A 19,676-nucleotide genomic window follows, 5' to 3' on the forward strand; every position below is an offset into this window, starting at 1 on the left:
CCCCTGATACTATGACTAGCAAGGGTATTTTATTTATTTTATTTATTTTCAAAGTTTTATATAGCGCGAACAAGATCTTTGCAGATAACAGAGCGCTTTACACAGGCTGGTGGAAGGGTAGGGGAGACAGGGGGCATAGTAGGTAGGTAAATCAACAAGTTCAAGTACATAACAAAAATATAGTAAGGTACGAGGAATCAAGGCTAATATACTAAAATATATAGTACATGTATGAGGAATCAAGGCTAATATACTAAAATATATAGACTAATATAAGTCACAACACATGTGCAAAGGAATATATAGGCTATATCATAATAAAATACTGGAGTACTGTTCGCAGTGTAAGTCAGACGCATTGTTCAAGTATATTTAGCCATAAGGATACTTTTGACTTCTCTCTTAAAAAGAAGGGAGGAGGAGATGAGCCTCGTTTCAGGAGGAAGTGCGTTCCAGATCCTGGGCGCCATTCCAGAGAAGGAGCGTTTGTACGTTTTTTCCTTCCGGAATCTTCGCGGTTTCAGCAGAAGATTCTTTGTGCTCCTGGTAGTTCTGGACCCTCCTGAAATTGTCAACTTATGGGTGAGGTAGCTGGGTGATTTCAGGTGAATAGCCTTGTGCGTCATGCAGGCAATTTTCAGGTGTATTCTGGCCTCAAGAGGCAGCCAGTTCAAGGATTTGAAGTCAGGGTAGATATGCGAATGTTTTTTTGATCCAGTGATGAGTCTCGCTGCCGCATTTAGTGACGCTCTGAGTGGTGCAGTTGGCCACGCTGCCGTAGTCTATGCGAGGGATGACTAGAGTTTGTACTGCTGTTTGGAAGTATTTTGCTGGAAGGAAGGGTTTCAGTTTCCTCAAGGTATTTATCTGGAAGTTCGCCCCCTTAGTAGCCTTGCTGATATGCTGCTGCATGTTGAGGTTGGTGTCAAGTGTTATGCCTAAGGATTTTGCTGAGTCCACGATTGTCGGTTGGACATTGAGCGCTGTTAGGTGCTTAAGCCATGTTTGTGCGGAGGATATTTTCGAGGGAGGTGAGATTAGGAGGAACTCAGTCTTCATAGCGTTGAGTTTGAGGTGGTTATCGGCCAGCCAGGATTGGGTACTTCTGATCGTTGAATTTAGACTCAGGATGTCTTTGGGGGAATGTAACTTGAGATATATTGGAGTGTCATCAGCGTACATGTGAAAGTGTACATTGGATGCTTGTAGCAGGGTGGTGAGAGGCTCCATAACTAGGTTGAACAAAGTAGGGGATAGGCAGGATCCTTGAGGGACACCTAATGATACCGGTACTGGGGAGGACATCAAGTTTTTGCTCTTGAATTTTTGAGACCTGTTGTGTAGGAAGGAAGTGAACCAGCGAAGCACAGTCCCAGAGAAGCCCATTCTTGTCTTTAGGAGATCGAGTAAGTTCTCATGTTTCACTGTGTCGAATGCTGAAGAGAGATCAAGAAGGATGAGGAGGCAGGTATTATTTTCATCTAAGATTTGGATGGCGTTGTCAATTATGTGAGTCATAGCAGTTTCAGTGCTGTGCCCTGCTCGGAAGCCTGATTGGTGTGGGTTGAGGAGATCAAACTGTTCTATGTGCTTTGTCAATTGTAGTTGGACGCATTTTTCTAAGAGTTTGGCGAGAGTGGGAATGTTGGTAATCGGACGGTAGTTGTTTAAATCAGTGGGGTCGGCTGTTGGTTTCTTTAGTAAAGGTGTAACTTGTCCAACTTTGAGGGCGTCAGGGATGGTTCCTTGTTGTAGTGAGCTATTGATGATTTTAGTCCAGAGTGGGAGTAGCAAAGGGATGAAGTCTTTTACGGCGTTAGCAGGAAGGGGGTCATTGAGGTGATTGGATGGTTTTAGGGTGCTGAGTATTCTGCCAATTTCTTCTTCAGAGTAGGTGTCAAAGTACGACCAGGTCGCATTGTTGTTTAGTGCTAGGGTACCAAAAAGCGAGGAAATGGTGGCAGCTGCCACCACTTACTGATGTCCCTGCTTTCCTGATGGAGACTCTGCATACTACTTGCCGTCTCTCTGTTGCAGGAACAGCTGTCTAGAATTGACGTGTAAAGGTTGTCTGCGAGTAGTAAAGGGCTCTCTTTGATTGGCATAAGTTTATCAGCCCGGGCATGTAGATCAATTCACCAAAATGTTATGGACAGTGGAAGTGACATCACACACTGAGGGTTGAATGGAATCCTATGGTGCATGCAGTCCACTTTGGTGTTATGGATCCTGTATTTCAGTGACAAATCAGTCCAGCATGTGGTTCCCACGTTTTCTGGCTCGATGGGTGAGGGTAAGAGTCATAAGCGACTGTGCTAGCTGGCTTTGCGTCCATCTTACTTCGGGTGCCTCTTCTAGGCGTGTGCAACGTGGACAAGCAGAACAAGGCGGGGTACACTGCCATCATGCTGACAGCGCTGGCCGCCTTCCGGTCCGAAGGGGATATGGAGACCGTCCAGCAGATGCTGAGATTGGGAGACGTCAACGCCAAAGCTAGCCAGGTGAGTCTGACTGGGGTGAGAGTCCTGGGTCCCTGAGAGAAGGGGCAGCAGTGGCATGTGACTGCACAGAAGCATTGCTGCTGCTCTTCTTGGAAGCACAGACTGGGCAGTGTTCCTGACACTGAAAGAGCTGGTCTGGGTAAGATGAACACTTGCACTGCTGCTGTTCATGCTAGACAGGTTTAATGTCTCAAGAAGGGATTGCGCTGTTGCTGCTCATATTATCCCTCTGCTGTAGGGGGGGAGACTGCCAGAGGGCTGTTACTGCACCATGATGTGGTGTGAGTCTTGCATTGCTCTGTGAGTGTTACCACTACAGCTGGGAGTGTTGGTGGCGGACATCTTGCATGCTGCTGCTGCCCATGCTGGATCCAGGGGCGGCTCTATGCTCATGGCGGCCCTGGGCAGGGAGCATAGGTAGGGGGCCCCGGAAGAGGGGGTCTGGGCGGGGCAGAGCACGGAGGACAGTGAAGAGGGGGGGGGATAGGGGTGTTTGGAAGTTGAACAGAGCCGGAGGCCGCGAAATCCCTGCTAGGGGCCGCCACGCAAATATGTATCCATCCTCAGAGGATTATTATATTAAGGATATATATTGGCATGGTGGCGCCTGGGGTTTGGTGGCCCTGTGCAGGTGCACAGCTTGCACATGCCTAAGGCCATCCCTGCTGGGTTATTTTCTCTCTTTGGGGGTAGCTTTCATTGCTTTTGGCCATGTTGGTTGTTAATTGAGTGCAAGACGTTTGCAGTTTGTATGTCCATTCCGGGTCTGGCTTGTGATTGAAGGAAGCTTGCAGTGCTGATAAACGTGGTTGGCCAGTTCTGTGGCTTTGCACTCTTGCTGCCTGTGCTTGGCCTGTTCTGTGGGCTTGCATTGTTGACATCCATGCTTGGCCTGTTCTAGGAGTGTGCACTGCCCCTACTTGGCCCTCTCTATAAGCTTGCATTCTTGCTGCCTGACTTGGCTTATTCTTTGAGCTTGCACTGTTGCTGCCCCTGCTTGACCTATTCTCTGAACTTCCACTGACGGTGCCTGTTTTTGGCCTGTTCTTTGTGCTTGCACTTTGCTGCCCCTACTTGGCCCTTTCTATAAACTTGTATTGTTGCTGCCTGACTTCGCCTACTCTGTGAGCTTGCACCATTGCTTGACCTATTCTCTGAGCTTGCACTGACGGTGCCTGTTTTTGGTCCTGTTCTTTGTGCTTGCACTTTGCTGCCCCTACTTGGCCCTTTCTATAAACTTGCATTGTTGCTGCCTGACTTCGCCTACTCTGTGAGCTTGCACCATTGCTTGACCTATTCTCTGAGCTTGCACTGACGGTGTTTTTGGTCCTGTTCTATGTGCTTGCACTTTTGCTGCCTCCGCTTGGCTTGTTCGATGATCTTGCCCTATTTCTGCCCGTGTTTGGCCTGTTCTGATTATTAGACAGGCATGCACTGCTGCCGTCCTTTCGGGAACTGTTGTCTGTTTTGTAATGTTCTCACAAGCACCCTCGCACGATCAAGGGTTTACATATGGCCCTGTATGCTCACGTATGCCCCCCTAGCAGCCCGCGTCAGTCTGTACCCTCTCTCCACAGGCTGGACAGACTGCCCTGATGCTGGCGGTCAGTCATGGCCGCCTGGACATGGTGAAGGCGCTTCTGGCCTGTCATGCAGACGTGAATGCGCGTGATGATGATGGTTCAACAGCACTCATGTGCGCCTGCGAGCACGGCCACGTGGACATAGTACGTGTCCTCCTGGCCACTCCAGGCTGCGACGTCACCTTGACTGACCACGTAAGTTCTAGGGTGAAGCTAGTGCACCTGTCTGTACTTGGCAGCAGGGAACTGTTTGTTCATCTTTGTCTGCTTTTTCTTTGCCTCTCTGTTGTGTATATTTCTCTGTCACTACCCGTGTCAGTCGATGGCTATTTGTCTGTCTGTGTAAGTGGCTTTACATATCTGTCCTGTTTGCCTTTATCTCTGCGGGTGGGTATCTTTTCTCCCGTCTATGCCTGTCGCTGTCTTTATTTCTGTCTTTGACCCCGGCCATGTGTGTTCTGCCTTTTATATTTTCACCCTGCTGATCTAGTTTTTAGTCCAGAATATCGACAGCTATGGTGTTTGCTAGCCTCCCGTAATCGTAAACATTCATAGTAAAAATAAATACACAGAGGGGCTTTTGGTCTGTTGATGCATCATTTAGTGTTCTGCCCACCACAACATACAGCACGGGGCAGTGGGTCAGCCCACTTCAGCCACTGGCTGTCTTGCGGTGTGGTCTCTTATTTTTTGTCTGATCAAAGGTGCACAGCTGCCTGAAACAGAGTGTACCTAGGTGCCAGGGCTTGTGTGCCAGCCTATTATTTTTATGACATTTTAAAGTATTGTGTGCCATATTTGGTGGGTACCTGATGCTGTGATCGATTTTTTACATAGGCATGCAAAATGTAAATAAATAAAAAATGCATTGTTTAACAATGCCAGAACTGTCAGCTTTGCCAATACTTCTGTTTTTTTAAAGAATTCTATCCCTTGCTTTCCTTTTAGTGTAAAGCACTGTATCGCTGTGTATCACATTAGGTTCCAGTTTTACATCTACTGGCAGGCTATTCCCTTCCAGAGTTTTGCACCCAGAACTGCAAGTGATTTTCCCCTCAGGATGCCTTTCACAAGTCATGTGACCAGGAGATTAAACTTGTCTCATGACATATATACTGTGCAGAGTTTACAACTGAAAGAAACATGTTCAGAATTAAGGATGCTCCAGACCATACTTCCTCTTGTACTGTTGTCCAGTTTTGAATTAAACTCACTATAACTAAAACAGTGTTAATGACCGGGCACCAGTGGAGATTGTATAACACTAGGGACATGGGAGCTCTTTGGGGTACTGGTGCTAACCCGGGTTCCGCTTGTCGTCCTTCATTTCCAGTGTGTCTTTTACAAACCTTTGGGCCTTGCCTCAGCTCTCTTTGATTTTCAGATGTATGACAACAACACACAGGTATCTTCAAGCTGGAGAGGGATCTATATGACCTCCTTTTCAAGGCGTTCCACGTTGAGTCCGACAAATGAGTAAAATTGAATCCCAACAAAGCCAAGATTCTGGCGATGCGCAGGAGATTGCGGTCATCTCCTTTCGACTGAGGGGATGGGCGAGTGGCTGATGCTGGTAGGGTCAGTTACAGCCCTGGATTCTGGGTTTGTGTCTGGCCTGTATCATATGCCCCAAGTGAATGCTGTGGCCTTCTCCTGCTTCTACCGTTTCTGGATGCAATGCAAGACTTTGAGTGCTGACTAGTAAGGGTAATGATGGTGACTGCGCTCGTACCTTTTTGTCTTTACTAGGTTCTAAATCTGAGGATATTTGATTCCATCCCTATATATTTGCCTATCTCCATTAGCTTGCAGTAACTTTGTCAACTTCTCAGGTTTAAGGGCTCTGCTCAGTACACTGTGCTGTTCATGAATCCTCTCTATCGTTCCCCCAAAACAAATTTAGCTCTACTCTTGGGCTTCATCTCTCTTGCTCCTTGAGTCAAGAGTGTTTCTGCATTCCTGGATGTGGTCGCCAAAAGGTAGGCGTGAGGCCTTTTCCACAGTTTTTATTTCATCAGTTACGAATAGATATATATCCTCCCTCTATACTTTGAATCTTTTCTTTAGAAAGAAAGTTCAGCACGAATCTCTTTGCAGCTGCATCCCCAGTTCAAGTTTGGTACCAATAAATGCTAAGGTGTTTGTTTGCTCTAAGAAAACACCTCAGGATAAAGCAATTTCCAGCTACCAACGGTATCTTTCTTACTCTTCCACGTATGGCTAAAGTTCGCCTACAGGATGTTGGAGATACTGGTTTTTTTGGTAAGTATTGGTTGGTATTAAATTGACAAGCCAGGTCAAATGCCACACCAAGGGTCTTTACCATTGGGACTAACTATCCCTCAATATGTATTTATCCTGAGGAGGAGCAAGATATCATGGTTTTGCAGCTTGAATCTTTTTCTAGAGTCACATGCTATACTTTATTCTGCCCTCTAGTGGTTGGGTCCAGAATCTTGTTAGTCCACTCTCCTAATTTTTTTCTACCCTCGTGGGTGTGGTCGACCCTCATTTGGTAGTAGGTCTATCCCTTGTGTGACATCAAACGTGCCCTGGAAGGCCCTATGCTTTGTCACCACCTTCAGATTTTGTTTCTGCCACTGGGCCTAGAGAAGCACGCCTGAGGAGCTCCTAAGAAGAAGTAGAGAGCTGGAGAAAATACAGCAATTTCTCACAGAAAAGCGCTGCAGAACACCGTTGGCCACTAGAAAAACCGAAGAACAGGTGGCCTTCTCGGCTCCGACAGGGAATACCTGTGGTGAGCACAACGTGGCCAGAGAATGCAGAGGAGAGAGACGGCCAAGGGTCTTAGAAAACACCACCTTTAAATTCAGCCAGATACTCCACCACAAGTTTGCACCGAGATATCCTCACACAAGGTCTGCAATCTGTGTCTCCCAATGGACCACAGTGCTAAAGCTTGTAAAGCCTGCATTGAATTTTCTTCACGGAAAGACTCCAAAACAGCCAGCACACCATGCCATGGTTAGCACCTACAAGACACACGAATTCCTGAAAGAACTTGACCTCTTCAGTGATGATGAGAAGAATGTTGAGGAGGCCGAACCAGTACAGGGAGGAAAGTGAAATGCCGAAGATATCGTCACTGAAAAGATGGAAGTCTGTGAGTGACACCGAAAGGAAACGGTAGAAGGTAACAAAGGCAACGAAAGGCTCAGATGCAAAATTCTGAGACTATAAAGCTACTTCAACATGCAAACACTTGACGAATGAATGCCAGCACAAGGTGCTAAATGGTTCCCGACCCTGGAAAACCTTCCAACAAACACTCGATGCATGCAGGCACTCGAGAAGGAGCGAAGGAAAGGGGCAAGGAGCTGAAGGCGAAATAACCACCAATGCGGAAAAGGAAGACGCCTTCCATGGTCGACACTCAAATAAGAGCACTCAAGGTCAAATACAAAAGCGCAGCCTCTAGGGCGAAATGTCAGCTCTCCTTCAGAGGAAAAAGGAGTTCAACGTCTCCTTGAAGGAATTTCACATCCCTGCATGGCTCTCGGAACAAAGAGGGAGGGAGGACGAGAAGGCAGACATTGAAGCACCCACGACCACAGAACCACAGGAGAAGGAACAGGAGTCCTTAAAGTTTGAGGACGAGTCAGCAGCGTTTGAAGACCATAGCTAGCACGAAAATACATGCCACAATCTCGATCGTCGACTCCCCTTAGGTAGTAAGTACCCGCCAAGGCCTTTGCTGCCATTCAACCTGTCCATATACCTCAGCCTGGGTAATTGTGAGTGCAGCAGACACATATGGTGTCCAATTGGAGGAGGAGAAAGAAGGCTCTTGCTTCTTACTGGAAATTTCCATGCCCTCCCAGAAGGCAAATCTTTACCTGGCCCTGCTCCCCAGCATCCTGGACCAAGGAGGCATTTAAGGAACCAGCAAGAGGATTAATACCCTTGGTGGAGAAAACATATAAACACTCCACTCAGTACATTGAAGGGAGTGTGTCTACAGGCTCCATTATCATGGTGATTGCAAGAAAGAGAAACAATGCTCCCACATCAATGGGGCCACCACCAGAGGGGAGTAAGAGGTTGGATCTGGTGGACAAGAAGCTGGAGAGAGAGTACGCTAAACAATGAGGTACAGCCAACTCCAATGCCCTCCTTAACTTCTATGGCCACCAAAAGTGGTGCGAAATCGAGGGGCTGATGCAAAACTTCCCAGAGGAATTCCAAAAGAGAGCCCAGGCAGTGGTCCAAGAGGAAAGGAACATTGCTAAATGCTTCCTTAGGTCAGCACCGGATGTGGCAGACACACTCAGGAGGCACCACACTCATGAGGCACACCTGGCTGGGGGTCTCAGGTTTTAAACTAGAGGTACAGGCATCAGTCATCAGTTTACCTTTCATGGGCGAGGTCCTCTTTGGACAGGCAGTTTACGAAGCAATGCAGCAAAAAAAAAAAAAATTATGCGGCCGTGGTGGTGGGGGCGTTGCAGTTCAGAGGATCCTTTAGGATAGGAGGGATTTCTGACAGAAGACCAAGGGGCAGGGCGAGTTTCTCACCAGCCACCTAGAACCACCAGCAACAACTTAGCTCCAGCAAACAGGCAATGTAGCAGACGACCCACCAACAGTGCCAACACCCAACAAGACAGCACTTTTGTGAGTCCCCAAAGGAGGGGGCCGGCAAGCAAGTGACTCCTTTGCCCCCCAGCCTTTCCACGGAACATCAGTGGTGGGGTAGGATAGGAAGATTCCTCTATGAATAGAGGTCAATCACCTAAGACAATTTGATACTCAAAATAATAGAGCTCATCAAAAAATTAGCCATAGAAATGGTACTGCACCATGAACATGGAGAAGGGTTCTACTCCGAGTACTTCCTTTTACCGAAACGGAATCTTACACTAAGACCAATATTGATCTCAGCTACCTCAACAAATTAATAAAGGTACATTCCCTGCAGGAAATAATCTCACTCCTAAGGAATGGAGACTACTTGGCCATCATCGACCTAAAGATGCCTCCCTACACATACCAATGAACCATAGGCACAGCAGTTAATTTGAATTAGTATTTGATCAAGTACCCTAGCAGTTCAGAGTACTATGTTTTGGCATAAACTCGGCATGGAAGGTTTTCACAAAGTGCTTGGTGGCAGTTGCTGTACACCTAAGGAGGTAAGGCATACACCTCTGCCCATACCTGGGCAACTGGCTAATTAAAGAAAACTCAAAACAAAAGCTTCAACAAGACATACAACCGGTCAACTCCACAATAGTCAGAAAAAACAAGGGTGGCTGGGCCCAATGGGAAGGAGGGTAGGCAGGGCCACACTATAGGGTACACACTGATTCATGTACGAGTAAACCACAATTTATTAGTTTACCCAAACAACAGTTTATGTCTTTCAATTTTTACTCAATTTACAAAAAAGATATTCAGAAAAACAGACCTAAGACCACTATCAACCTCATGTCTTAGCCATATACAATTTCGAAAAAAACAGTTTATACATATATACAGTGAAACAAACAGATACTTGACGTTTTAACAAAAAGTGACTTTTTACCATAAATACATATCACCATGAATACATTTATATAACATGGACAAATTGACCATACACATTTGTGAATAATGAAGAACTTTTTACCAACAATCACAAATAACGGGAGAAAAAAGAGAAAAGAGTGTTTTTCAAAACGAATTCAACTCCCAAGACCTGAACAAGAAACAATTAGTTAAATTTCAGGAACATTGCCCATTTTAGCATCATTAACATTGGCCAACTGGCCAGTGAAAAAGAAAAGGGGGGTGCCGACGCGTTTCGAATCCTGATTAGTGACTTGCAGGATTCTCGTCAGGACAGTATGATTCTAGTCCATGGGAACTTGTGTTAATCTTGCCCACAGTCACTCCTGTTTGCATGGGAATGTCGTCTATGCCGTGGGGTTTACGCTGCGTTATTCTTGGAACCTTTGGCAAACTGTGCCGGTGTCTTTCAACACTTATGGTTGTGCTCATTTAATTTTTGAACACCGATCCGCGGTGGCGGCAATGGGGGTTCTGGTTCTGAAACCGTGTTTGCCCAACAATGTTTCACTTCGCAAAGCTTTGTCTGTCGGTCTGGAGCAAGTACACGGAGCGGAGGTTTACAGACAATTGCGATTTCTTTTTCACTGGCCAGTTGGCCAATGTTAATGATGCTAAAATGGGCAATGTTCCTGAAATTTAACTAATTGTTTCTTGTTCAGGTCTTGGGAGTTGAATTCGTTTTGAAAAACACTCTTTTCTCTTTTTTCTCCCGTTATTTGTGATTGTTGGGAAAAAGTTCTTCATTATTCACAAATGTGTATGGTCAATTTGTCCATGTTATATACATGTATTCATGGTGATATGTATTTATGGTAAAAAGTCACTTTTTGTTAAAACGTCAAGTATCTGTTTGTTTCACTGTATATATGTATAAACTGTTTTTTTCGAAATTGTATATGGCTAAGACATGAGGTTGATAGTGGTCTTAGGTCTGTTTTTCTGAATATCTTTTTTGTAAATTGAGTAAAAATTGAAAGACATAAACTGTTGTTTGGGTAAACTAATAAATTGTGGTTTACTCGTAAATGAATCAGTGTGTACCCTAATTAATTTGGAGGCATAGGCAAATATTTCTATTTCAACTCCACAATAGAGCAGCTAGGATTCTCCATAAATCAACAGAAGACTTCCTTGTGCCCAAAGTAGGAAAAGGTCTTCCTTGGGGCAACCTTGAACTCAAGGACAGCATGCTCCTACCCAGTCCACAAAGGGCAACAGCAATAACAGCAAATGTTGCCTCTACTAGAAGAGTCAGTCTGACACTGAGGACAGTAATAACGTTAATAAGCATGCTGGTGTCCTGCATGCCACTAATACCACAGGGGAGACTGTACATGTGACCCGTACAGAAATGGCTCTAAAACAGATGGTCATAAGCTACGGGGAGCTGCAAAGATCAAGTGGTTGTCACTGCAAAAATCTAAAGGGAGATACAATGGTGGAACACGAGCAACATTGCTTTAGGGAGACCCTTCAGGTAACCAACTCATACAGTGACAATAACAAGGGTTGCAACCCACAAGGGGTGGGGAGCGCACATGGACAGCCTCAAAGTCCGAGGACTGTAGAGCCCAACGGACGCGATCAAGAACATTTATAGGTTGGAACTTGGCATTAAGGGCATTCCAAGCACATGTGAGGGCTGAGACAGCGCTGATCTAGACGGACAACACAAGAACGATGCTGTACCTCAACAAGCGGGAGACCAGAACATCAAAGCCGACAGGCTAGTGTCTCCCATGAATGGGAGCTAAACCAAGAATTGCTTGACAAGGTCTTTAGAAGATGGGGCACAACAAGCATAGACCTGTTTGCAAGCCCAGAAAATGCAAAATGCGAAACTTCATGTCCAGATATCCCTCCAGCAGTCCGAGGGGAATGCCCTGTCGATAATCGGGGCATGGAGACTTGCTTACCCTTTTCCAATGATTCTCCTGATTCCAAGAGTTCTGAACAGGTTCAGAAAATCAAAAATGACCCTCATTCTCATTGCCCCTCAGTGGGCCAAGAAGGCGTGATTTTCAGAACTCCTGGAACGGTGTTCTACCTAGTGCCAGCCACACTAAGCCTGCCCCCATGGCTCCTCAGTACCATTAATTCAGACATCTAAAGCTTCCCCACAGAACAATAGAGATCCCGAGGGAAGCAAGAAGGTCGAGCACAAGTAGGTGCTACTCAGCCAAGTGAACCAGATACATTCACTGGTGCAGGGACCACAACAAATTAGAGGCAAGGACATACAATGACACAGTACTAACATACCTCACCCACCCATTGTATAGCAGCCTGCCATGCGCCTCACTGAAAATACACCAAGCGGCTTTAGATTCTTAACTTGTGGAACGACAGAAAGCCACCTCTTCTTGGTAAAGAGGTTCCAAAAGGATCTAAGAAGGTAGCACCACCAAGGGCTGAATCAACACCGATGTGGAATTTAAACATCGTACTCACGTAGATGATGACAGAACCTGTTCAAACCCATGCACAAGGCAAAGTTTAGGTACCTTACCATAAAGACTCCATTCTTTATAGCAATCACATCACTACACAGGGCGAGGGATCTCAAAGCACTTACCACCCTACAACCCAATCTACAGATCCATAATAAAAGGTGGTACCCAGAAAACCCTCCACTTACTACCTGAGAGAGTGTCATGAATTCACGTCAGCTAGACCATCCACCTGCTGGCCTTTTCCAAAACCCAAAGACCACAGCTGAGAGGGCGCTACACACCATAGATGTGCTAAGAGTGCTAATATACTAACTGAAGGAGACAAAGACATTGCGGAAGGGAGACCAACTCATTGTCTGCTTTGCATGAGCAACCAAGAGAGCACCAGTCAAGAAGGGAACCGCCATGAGATCGATTGTGTAAACTAGCAAGACCAGCTACGAGAAAGCAGGGAAGCCCTTACCCCAGGGCGCACACCACAAGGAAGAAGGGTGCAACTCTGGCCTCCGCAAATGTTTCTATCAGTGGCATTTGCATGGCAGCGTCATGGTTTTTCACACACACCTTCACAAAACACTACTCTGTGGACATCCAGATAAACAAGGAAGTGCAGATGGGACAGAAGGTACTACAGCACCTGTTTGCCAACCTAACCGCATTTCAATCCTGCCCCTCAGGGGACAAGAATACAGCTACAGAATCCATGCCCCGCATGTAAATCCAGAAAAGGATTCATGCTGCAAAACAAAACAATTTACTTACCACTAGAAGTTGTGTTTGCAGCTAGAAGAGTTTTGTGGATTCACATGCAACCCACCCGCCTCCCCGGAAATGTGAGGGGACAAACAGACGAGGGCAACAGCAACCCACCAAGAGACAAAAGATTCCAATCGATACATTTGCTAAGGGGGAAAAAGAATCTGATGATGGCGACCACACATAGGGACTTTCGGGGCACAATTCTGACCTGACACAAAGGGTGGACTTATCGTCAAATTATGGTCTATGATGCCCACAAAAAAAAGGAAAGAGGACTAAGAAGAAGACTCCGGACCCAACCTCTAGATGGCTGAATAATGCCCAGCAATTCCAGCATGCTAAACCTTTCAAGCTGCAAAAATATTCCTACTGGTAAGTAACCATTTCATTTTTGAGCCTACCACCATCAATCGGTTTTGTTGCATCACTTCTTAGCCTGTTCTTTTGCCTTTTGGTGCTAAGCAGTTATGCACCCATCGTTTTATCAATGTAAAATGAACATTTAGGAGTAGCCTATCTGTTTTTATACCTCCCTAAGAGATGGAACAACTGTTTGACGCCATGCAATTGTCCATGAGCCTGTTTTCTTTGTCCTTTTCTGTGTTTGTGCCTTTATTGTTGTCCCTGTGTATCTAGTTGCATGTGCGTTTTCTGTATTCCTAATGCAGTGTCTGTGCACGGGCCAGCTTTAGCGTAATGATGGAGGGAAGGATGCGTCACCATCTTAATGTATCTTGTGTTTACAGGATGGAAGCACAGCCCTGTCCATCGCACTGGAAGCCTCACAGAATGACATCGCTGTTCTACTCTATGCACATATGAACTTTGCGAAACCACCTTCGCCGGTAAATGATGGTGTCACTTATATTTGTGTGCCCTCTGATCATGTCATGTTTCTGCTCCTTTGCATCTCCCAGTGGTCACTAGAAACTTCTTGTGAGTAGTTTCCACCCACCACCTCTATTACAGGAATATCAATGACCCCAAATGAATAGAGTGGCATATTCTGCTGGTGACGATAGAAGGTATTTTGTCAACGAATGACATTACAGTGGTCCCAACAAGCTATTGCTACCACATGGAGCATGGGGTACACCACTGTTATCCAAAATATATCTTTCATCATCAGTTTCTTGTGTGTACCGTCTACGAATCCGCTCATCATCTCACTTCTCTCTTCCAAAAGTTATATCTGCTAAAAAGGCAACCAGTCCCATAACACTAGACATTCAGCTGTTGGATGTGGAATCTTCTTTGCTTGGGTAACAAAGTCCAAAAACTCTTAAAATCTCTTTTGGTGGCAAAAAAGTCACACAGAGTTCCACCGCCTCTTACAACCTCATGCTTTCCCTTTAAGGGTGCCCTCGATTCATGTTATTGGTTACACTGGACAGCACCTAATTGGTTCACTTATTCATGGCTGTCCCAACAGCTCCTCCTTTTTCCTGAGTTAAGGTAGAAAATTAGATGGCAGCTGGAGGACCACAACATAAATATATGCTTTTCACTCCTGGAAGTCACTCAGTCTTGCAGAATTCTACTTACTCCACAACCAGGTAGACCTTCGGAAACTCAGCACTTCCTACATTGCTACCAATGGCACTTAATGTCAACTGGCAAAAACTTGTTCCAAATGCATATAGCAATAAACACCATATTCCTCACTTTGGCTGAAAACCAACAAACAATGCAGTGAATTATTGATATACTATTCTTTTGTTGAAAGGGTGATAAAAATGTGATCTCTGTGTCACTAATAATGAGTTATCACAAGTCGTGTGCCGCCTCTTAAGCATGTTTTTCTTTTTCTATGTAGGTCTCCCCAAAAATGCCAAAGGCCGAGATTACAGAGCCGACTCACAGTGTGGAATAAGAGTGAAAAGGCTACCCTGCCACTGGCTGAAGACTGAAAAGTACAGCACTAAGCATTTCGAATTAAAAAGAAGGAAAATGTGGGGGTGGTGAGAGTGCACCCTGCAATCCAAATCAGGAGTGAACACTGTCACTTTACAACAGTTTCCCAGAAGGAACAGAGTCTGCAAAGCTAATGCTAGTCACAGTCTTTCCACAGGAGGAATTGTGCAACATCAGTGGCTGGGAATAGTTCCACTCCACTCTGTCAAGACTTTTGGGGGCAAATAAGTTAATATATATCATACCAATAAATGCTTCACGGTGTGCCAAGGTTGTACTTTGAGAGGCTCTTCATGTGAGGGTGCTGTAAAAGGCTTTTAAATGCCTTTAAAGGTTAGGACTGGACTCTGCAGTATTTCATGGCTGTCAACAGAGAGAAGGTCATCGGCTGTCCTTAATTGAACAAATTTAAGAAGAAAGTGGACCTTTTCAGCACAGGACTACAGCTCCAGAGAAAGAAATAAGCTGAATATCATAATGCAATAATAATAAATATAATTATATTAGTTATTTTTACAAAGCACTCCGGTATCGCAAGACTTGAGGTAGGTGAACATTTATATGAAGTGTTGGAGTCTCGATCCTGTTTGAAGAAGTGGACATATTTCAGGAGTGCACATGACAGGGACTATGGTGGTACTATTGTGGCATATTTGTATTAGTCTCGCAAGTGTACATGGAACGGTCAAATTCGTGTCATCGAGGGGCAGAGGGTCCATTGTGTGGTCAATTGCACGCCAACCAAAGACTTTCTCAAACACGTTTTTTCTCGCATTGCAAATATATTGTTTCACTTTGGCTTTACAGGGCTTCATGTTCTCATTGGAAAGCTTTATTTGTCCCCCATTTAAGTAGCTGGTCACTGTTATACAGGCAACCAAGCATTGACTGGGACTCATTCTTGACAGACAGTGTGGGTTAGGCTCACAGTCTTGCCATGTTCCTTCCATCACTGAAGAAACAGATGAAAATTCAGAGCAGGGTCTATTTTTCTTTTTGGAGGGGCCAATGCAGCTGCATAGGTGATGTCCTTTGCACCATAATAGAAGACCGCAGAGCAGTGAAATTCAAGCAAGTGATCCGGGCTTTTTTTTCATTGTTGGACTACCAGGTGTGTGCTACTAGGTGTGCACTACTATGTGTGTCACCACAACAGTAGTAGTTGATAGAAAGTGTTAGGAGCAGAACCTAGGGCGTTCTGTAGCCCAGCAGCGTTATCTCTAAGGAGATTGTCAGGAGTTGGGAAACTGTTGCAAAGAATTTGTTTCCTGGTGAACTGAAAATATACGCAGAAATGGCACTTAAAGGTTAAATGTTCGTACCTTACTAGTTGCAGAATCTGGGAGATGGTCTAGCTGTGGCACCTTCTCACAGTGGCAAAGAAGGTGACCAAGTAGGATTCATTCTACAGAGATATGCGTAGGCTTATATATTTAGCCTTGCGCCTCCTCTTGTCTTGGACCTGTGTATGGCATGTGGTGTTTTTTTTTTTTAAAGACGTAAACTGGGCTGTAGGATCCAGCATATGGCTGAATCGATCCCAACCTCCCTTTTCTGTCAGGAAATCTCCCAGTTACTCCGTCGGCCTGGCTATCTTTTCTACTTTTAGCTTCTCTGTATATAGAGACTATTCCCATCAAGCCTAAAGGAATGTCAGGGAGATGTTCGCCTCTATAAACATTCAAGCCAAAGTTCCCGCAAGCCCGCAGTTGTGTACCAAGGCGTTGCTAAGATATGGACAGCAAGTTATACAAAGATGACAAATCACTTAAGAACACTGTTTAGATTTCAATGGTGTGAGCTACTTACAGGGGAAAAAGACATAGGGTTTTGGCAAAGAAAGAAACAAAAAAAATAGAGATAATGTTGTTAACTTCACTTTGGCGCCATTCCTTCCATCCTCCCACAACCTTTCTGCATGGCGTGCGTCCTAAAAACACATCTTTGGAGACCAAGCAGGTTCAGGAGGGATGGATTCACTCCACATGTAGGATATTCCTAAGGAAGGTTAGTACGATGCACCAAATGTGGTTCATTAAAGAAGCTGAAATCCTGCTGGCTATTGCGACAAACCTAAGGTCATTTTTTCACGCAAGAATGAAAAATGTTCAGGTGAAGGAACTTTTAGTTCTGAATAACTTATTACTATACAGCTTTGCTTGGCTAATTAAGATATTAGCTTGTTTGTTTTATTAAAAAAATCACTAAAGACAAGAACCCACGCCAGTATGGGTGGCCTTCTTGGCAGTCCACTCTGTAAACAACAAATGGGTAAACAGTGGAAAAGACTTAATAGAGCTCTACCTGGTTATGTCAGCTTTTGTCTCGGATAGCAGAGCGTTCTCTTGGCTTGGCTTGTGACAGCTGCAGCTTTAAAAAGCAGTGGTATCTTTCCTTGATTACATCGGGTGGCACATGAAGACAGACTAAGACTCCCTTCTCTTAAAGTTCTAATGTTTAGGTGGGTACGGCTCCAGTAACAACTTGTGAATCAGTATTACCTCTAGACGTGTGGATAGAACTGTCTTCTAATCTTTAGGATACTTTTTTTCTTTAAAGTCGGAAATACGCCTTTGAACTCAATTTCTGGATAAGTCTCCCATTTAAAATTTTGGGGTATATGCATCTTTCCTCTAAACACTACACCTTTAATCTAAAATAGGCTATACGTCTCTCCCTATAATTCAAAGATACACCTTTACTTTGAAATGTGAGTAATTTATCTTCTAAATTGGGGATAGGGTTCTCTCTGTAACAGGGGGGGATATGTTCTCCTTCTAAAATTAGCATTCAAGTTGGTGAAACATTTATTCACTAAATACAGGAATATGTCTTTCCCTCTAATTTTGGCAATGCATATTTTCCATACATTTGGTAGTTCTCTTTTTAAATAAAAATTACAAGTCTTTTCAGCTTTGAGTTGCCTTTTCTCTATAATAGGAATACATTCTTCAGCTAAACTTTGGGATAACCCTTTTTTCTAAAATTGTGCACAGATATTGATTTTAAACATGGTGGAAAGTATTTCCTACAAACCTGTGAATATGTCAGCCTCTAAATCTAGAAAGCAGGCTCTTGTAGTCGCCTCGCCTCAAAACATGAGGATATCTTTTCTATGTAAAATTTGAGAAAGCTATTTTCTATAAAGATACTGGGAAATCTTTCCTCCGAATTTAGAATCATTATTTGCACTACACATGGGATGCATTGTTCTTAACTTTGGGAGAATAATTTGAGCTAAACTATGAGAGATCGTCCACCTAAACAATTGTGGGCTAACTCACTGGCTCTCCGTGCATATAGAACCCATTATAAGGGGTGACCCTGATGTCAAGTGCTACCCAAGGCTACTTTAGACCTCAACAGACCCTCCTCTTTGCCATCCAGCACCTGAGATTATAATTATGTGAACTGTTGTCTTGACTACATATGTGTAATAATGTCTTTGTAGTGTGCTGCTCTGTATCGTATATCAGTGCTCGTTGACCGTGTAACTCAAGATATCTGTTTCTGTACTCCGTTAAATGCTGTTCGAAATCCAGCAATGTCCACTTTTTCTTGCAAGTGATCGTCTCCGTATCCCACTGTTTACACACTTTTCAAGTCCAGTTAATCATTTGTAATCCTTAAAAATAAAAACAAAAGTTATCGCAAAGATTTTACTCCTTTTAGTTTGTGGTTGTGTTTTTATTTACTATCTTACTCTGGCTTGGTGGATGTATGATATTTGCCAGAAATTGATGGATATCCACACTATTTGCAGTGTATACATGGGCAAAAACTCATATATAAAAACGAAACGACCCTCAAATGATAACTGTTGCATGTGGCACTTATATGGACCTAGCAGGTTGGTCCAGAGGATTTTATCTGTATTGAAGTGGGCAGAATGAATATATCTGGGATCCTTTTTGTGGCATTTTGATTTTATTAAAATGATATATACTATTCTTTCTTATAGGGGCTGTCAGTCAGCTCCATTCATCAATAATTTGTTGTTGTGTCCTTTAGATTTTTCTTCTGCCTAACACAGAATACAGCATGAAGCAGTTGGTCACCCCACTTCTGCCACTGGCTAGCTTCTCTGCGAGTGACACCATTCTAACGCTTCACAAGATGCATGTCCACACACACAGATATAACCTTCAATGTCAGGGTCTACTATGGCAAAGTTTGCTTTTTGAGACCGAAAAATATTTTTGCTTTTAAACAATGTTTTTTAGGTCGCAGCCTACCAGACGCTAAAGGCATCTTGGGGACAGTTAGAAAGTTGACCAAGGAATGCATTCTGCCCGATGCTTACCCTTGGCTTTGGGATTTCCAACGCTCATTTTCTGGCTTTCTATTTGCTGGCTTTATTTCCTTTAGGCTGTCCAGCTCGAGTTCGTCGCTGCTGTTGCCCAAACCTTTTTTTACTGTATACTTCCACAAACTCGCTTTGTGTATACAGACTTTTAAATCTTGTTCTTATCTTGTTACATTTGCTGTGCACACAAAGACAAAGGTGAAATGTCAGGCTCTGTCTTCCGTGGGAGCATGGTTTTTAGTTTTCTTTCTCTGACTTCAAAGTAATTCAGAGCATTCTACGCCACTGCACATTATGTCACTTCACTCTAGGCCACCCTGTTCGACTCTGCACCACTATGCTGTATGCTACTTCTCTCTACAGCACTCTACTCTGCAATACTAAGTCAATGCACTCTACGCCAGTGTACTCTATGCCAGTGCACTCAAAGACAATCTACTCTGCAAGACTGCACTCTCTGCCACCGAACTCTACTGCAACTACACCACTCTACACCATTGCGCGCTACTCTATTCTACACCACTGTTTTCAACTGCATTCTACTCTGCATCACTCTAACAAACTGTACTGTACACGACTGTACTCTTAA

At 44.4% G+C, this 19,676-nt stretch overlaps 1 protein-coding gene across 3 annotated transcripts in view; it reads left to right on the forward strand.

The window, feature by feature from the left end:
• KANK2 (KN motif and ankyrin repeat domains 2) overlaps window positions 1-18,443 on the forward strand; it is a 311,088-nt gene extending 292,645 nt beyond the window's left edge. For all 3 annotated transcript variants that reach the window (XM_078684909.1, XM_078684917.1, XM_078684926.1), the window contains 4 exons: window positions 2,359-2,501; window positions 4,079-4,279; window positions 13,614-13,712; window positions 14,684-18,443. In XM_078684909.1, the coding sequence (XP_078541035.1) occupies window positions 2,359-2,501; window positions 4,079-4,279; window positions 13,614-13,712; window positions 14,684-14,740 (500 nt within the window). In that variant the 3' untranslated portion in view covers window positions 14,741-18,443. The remainder of the gene's footprint in view (window positions 1-2,358; window positions 2,502-4,078; window positions 4,280-13,613; window positions 13,713-14,683) is intronic.
• Window positions 18,444-19,676: the final 1,233 nt, after the last annotated feature.

This window comes from Lissotriton helveticus, chromosome 1_1, assembly GCF_964261635.1.
Source record: "Lissotriton helveticus chromosome 1_1, aLisHel1.1, whole genome shotgun sequence".
NCBI lineage: Eukaryota > Metazoa > Chordata > Amphibia > Caudata > Salamandridae > Lissotriton > Lissotriton helveticus.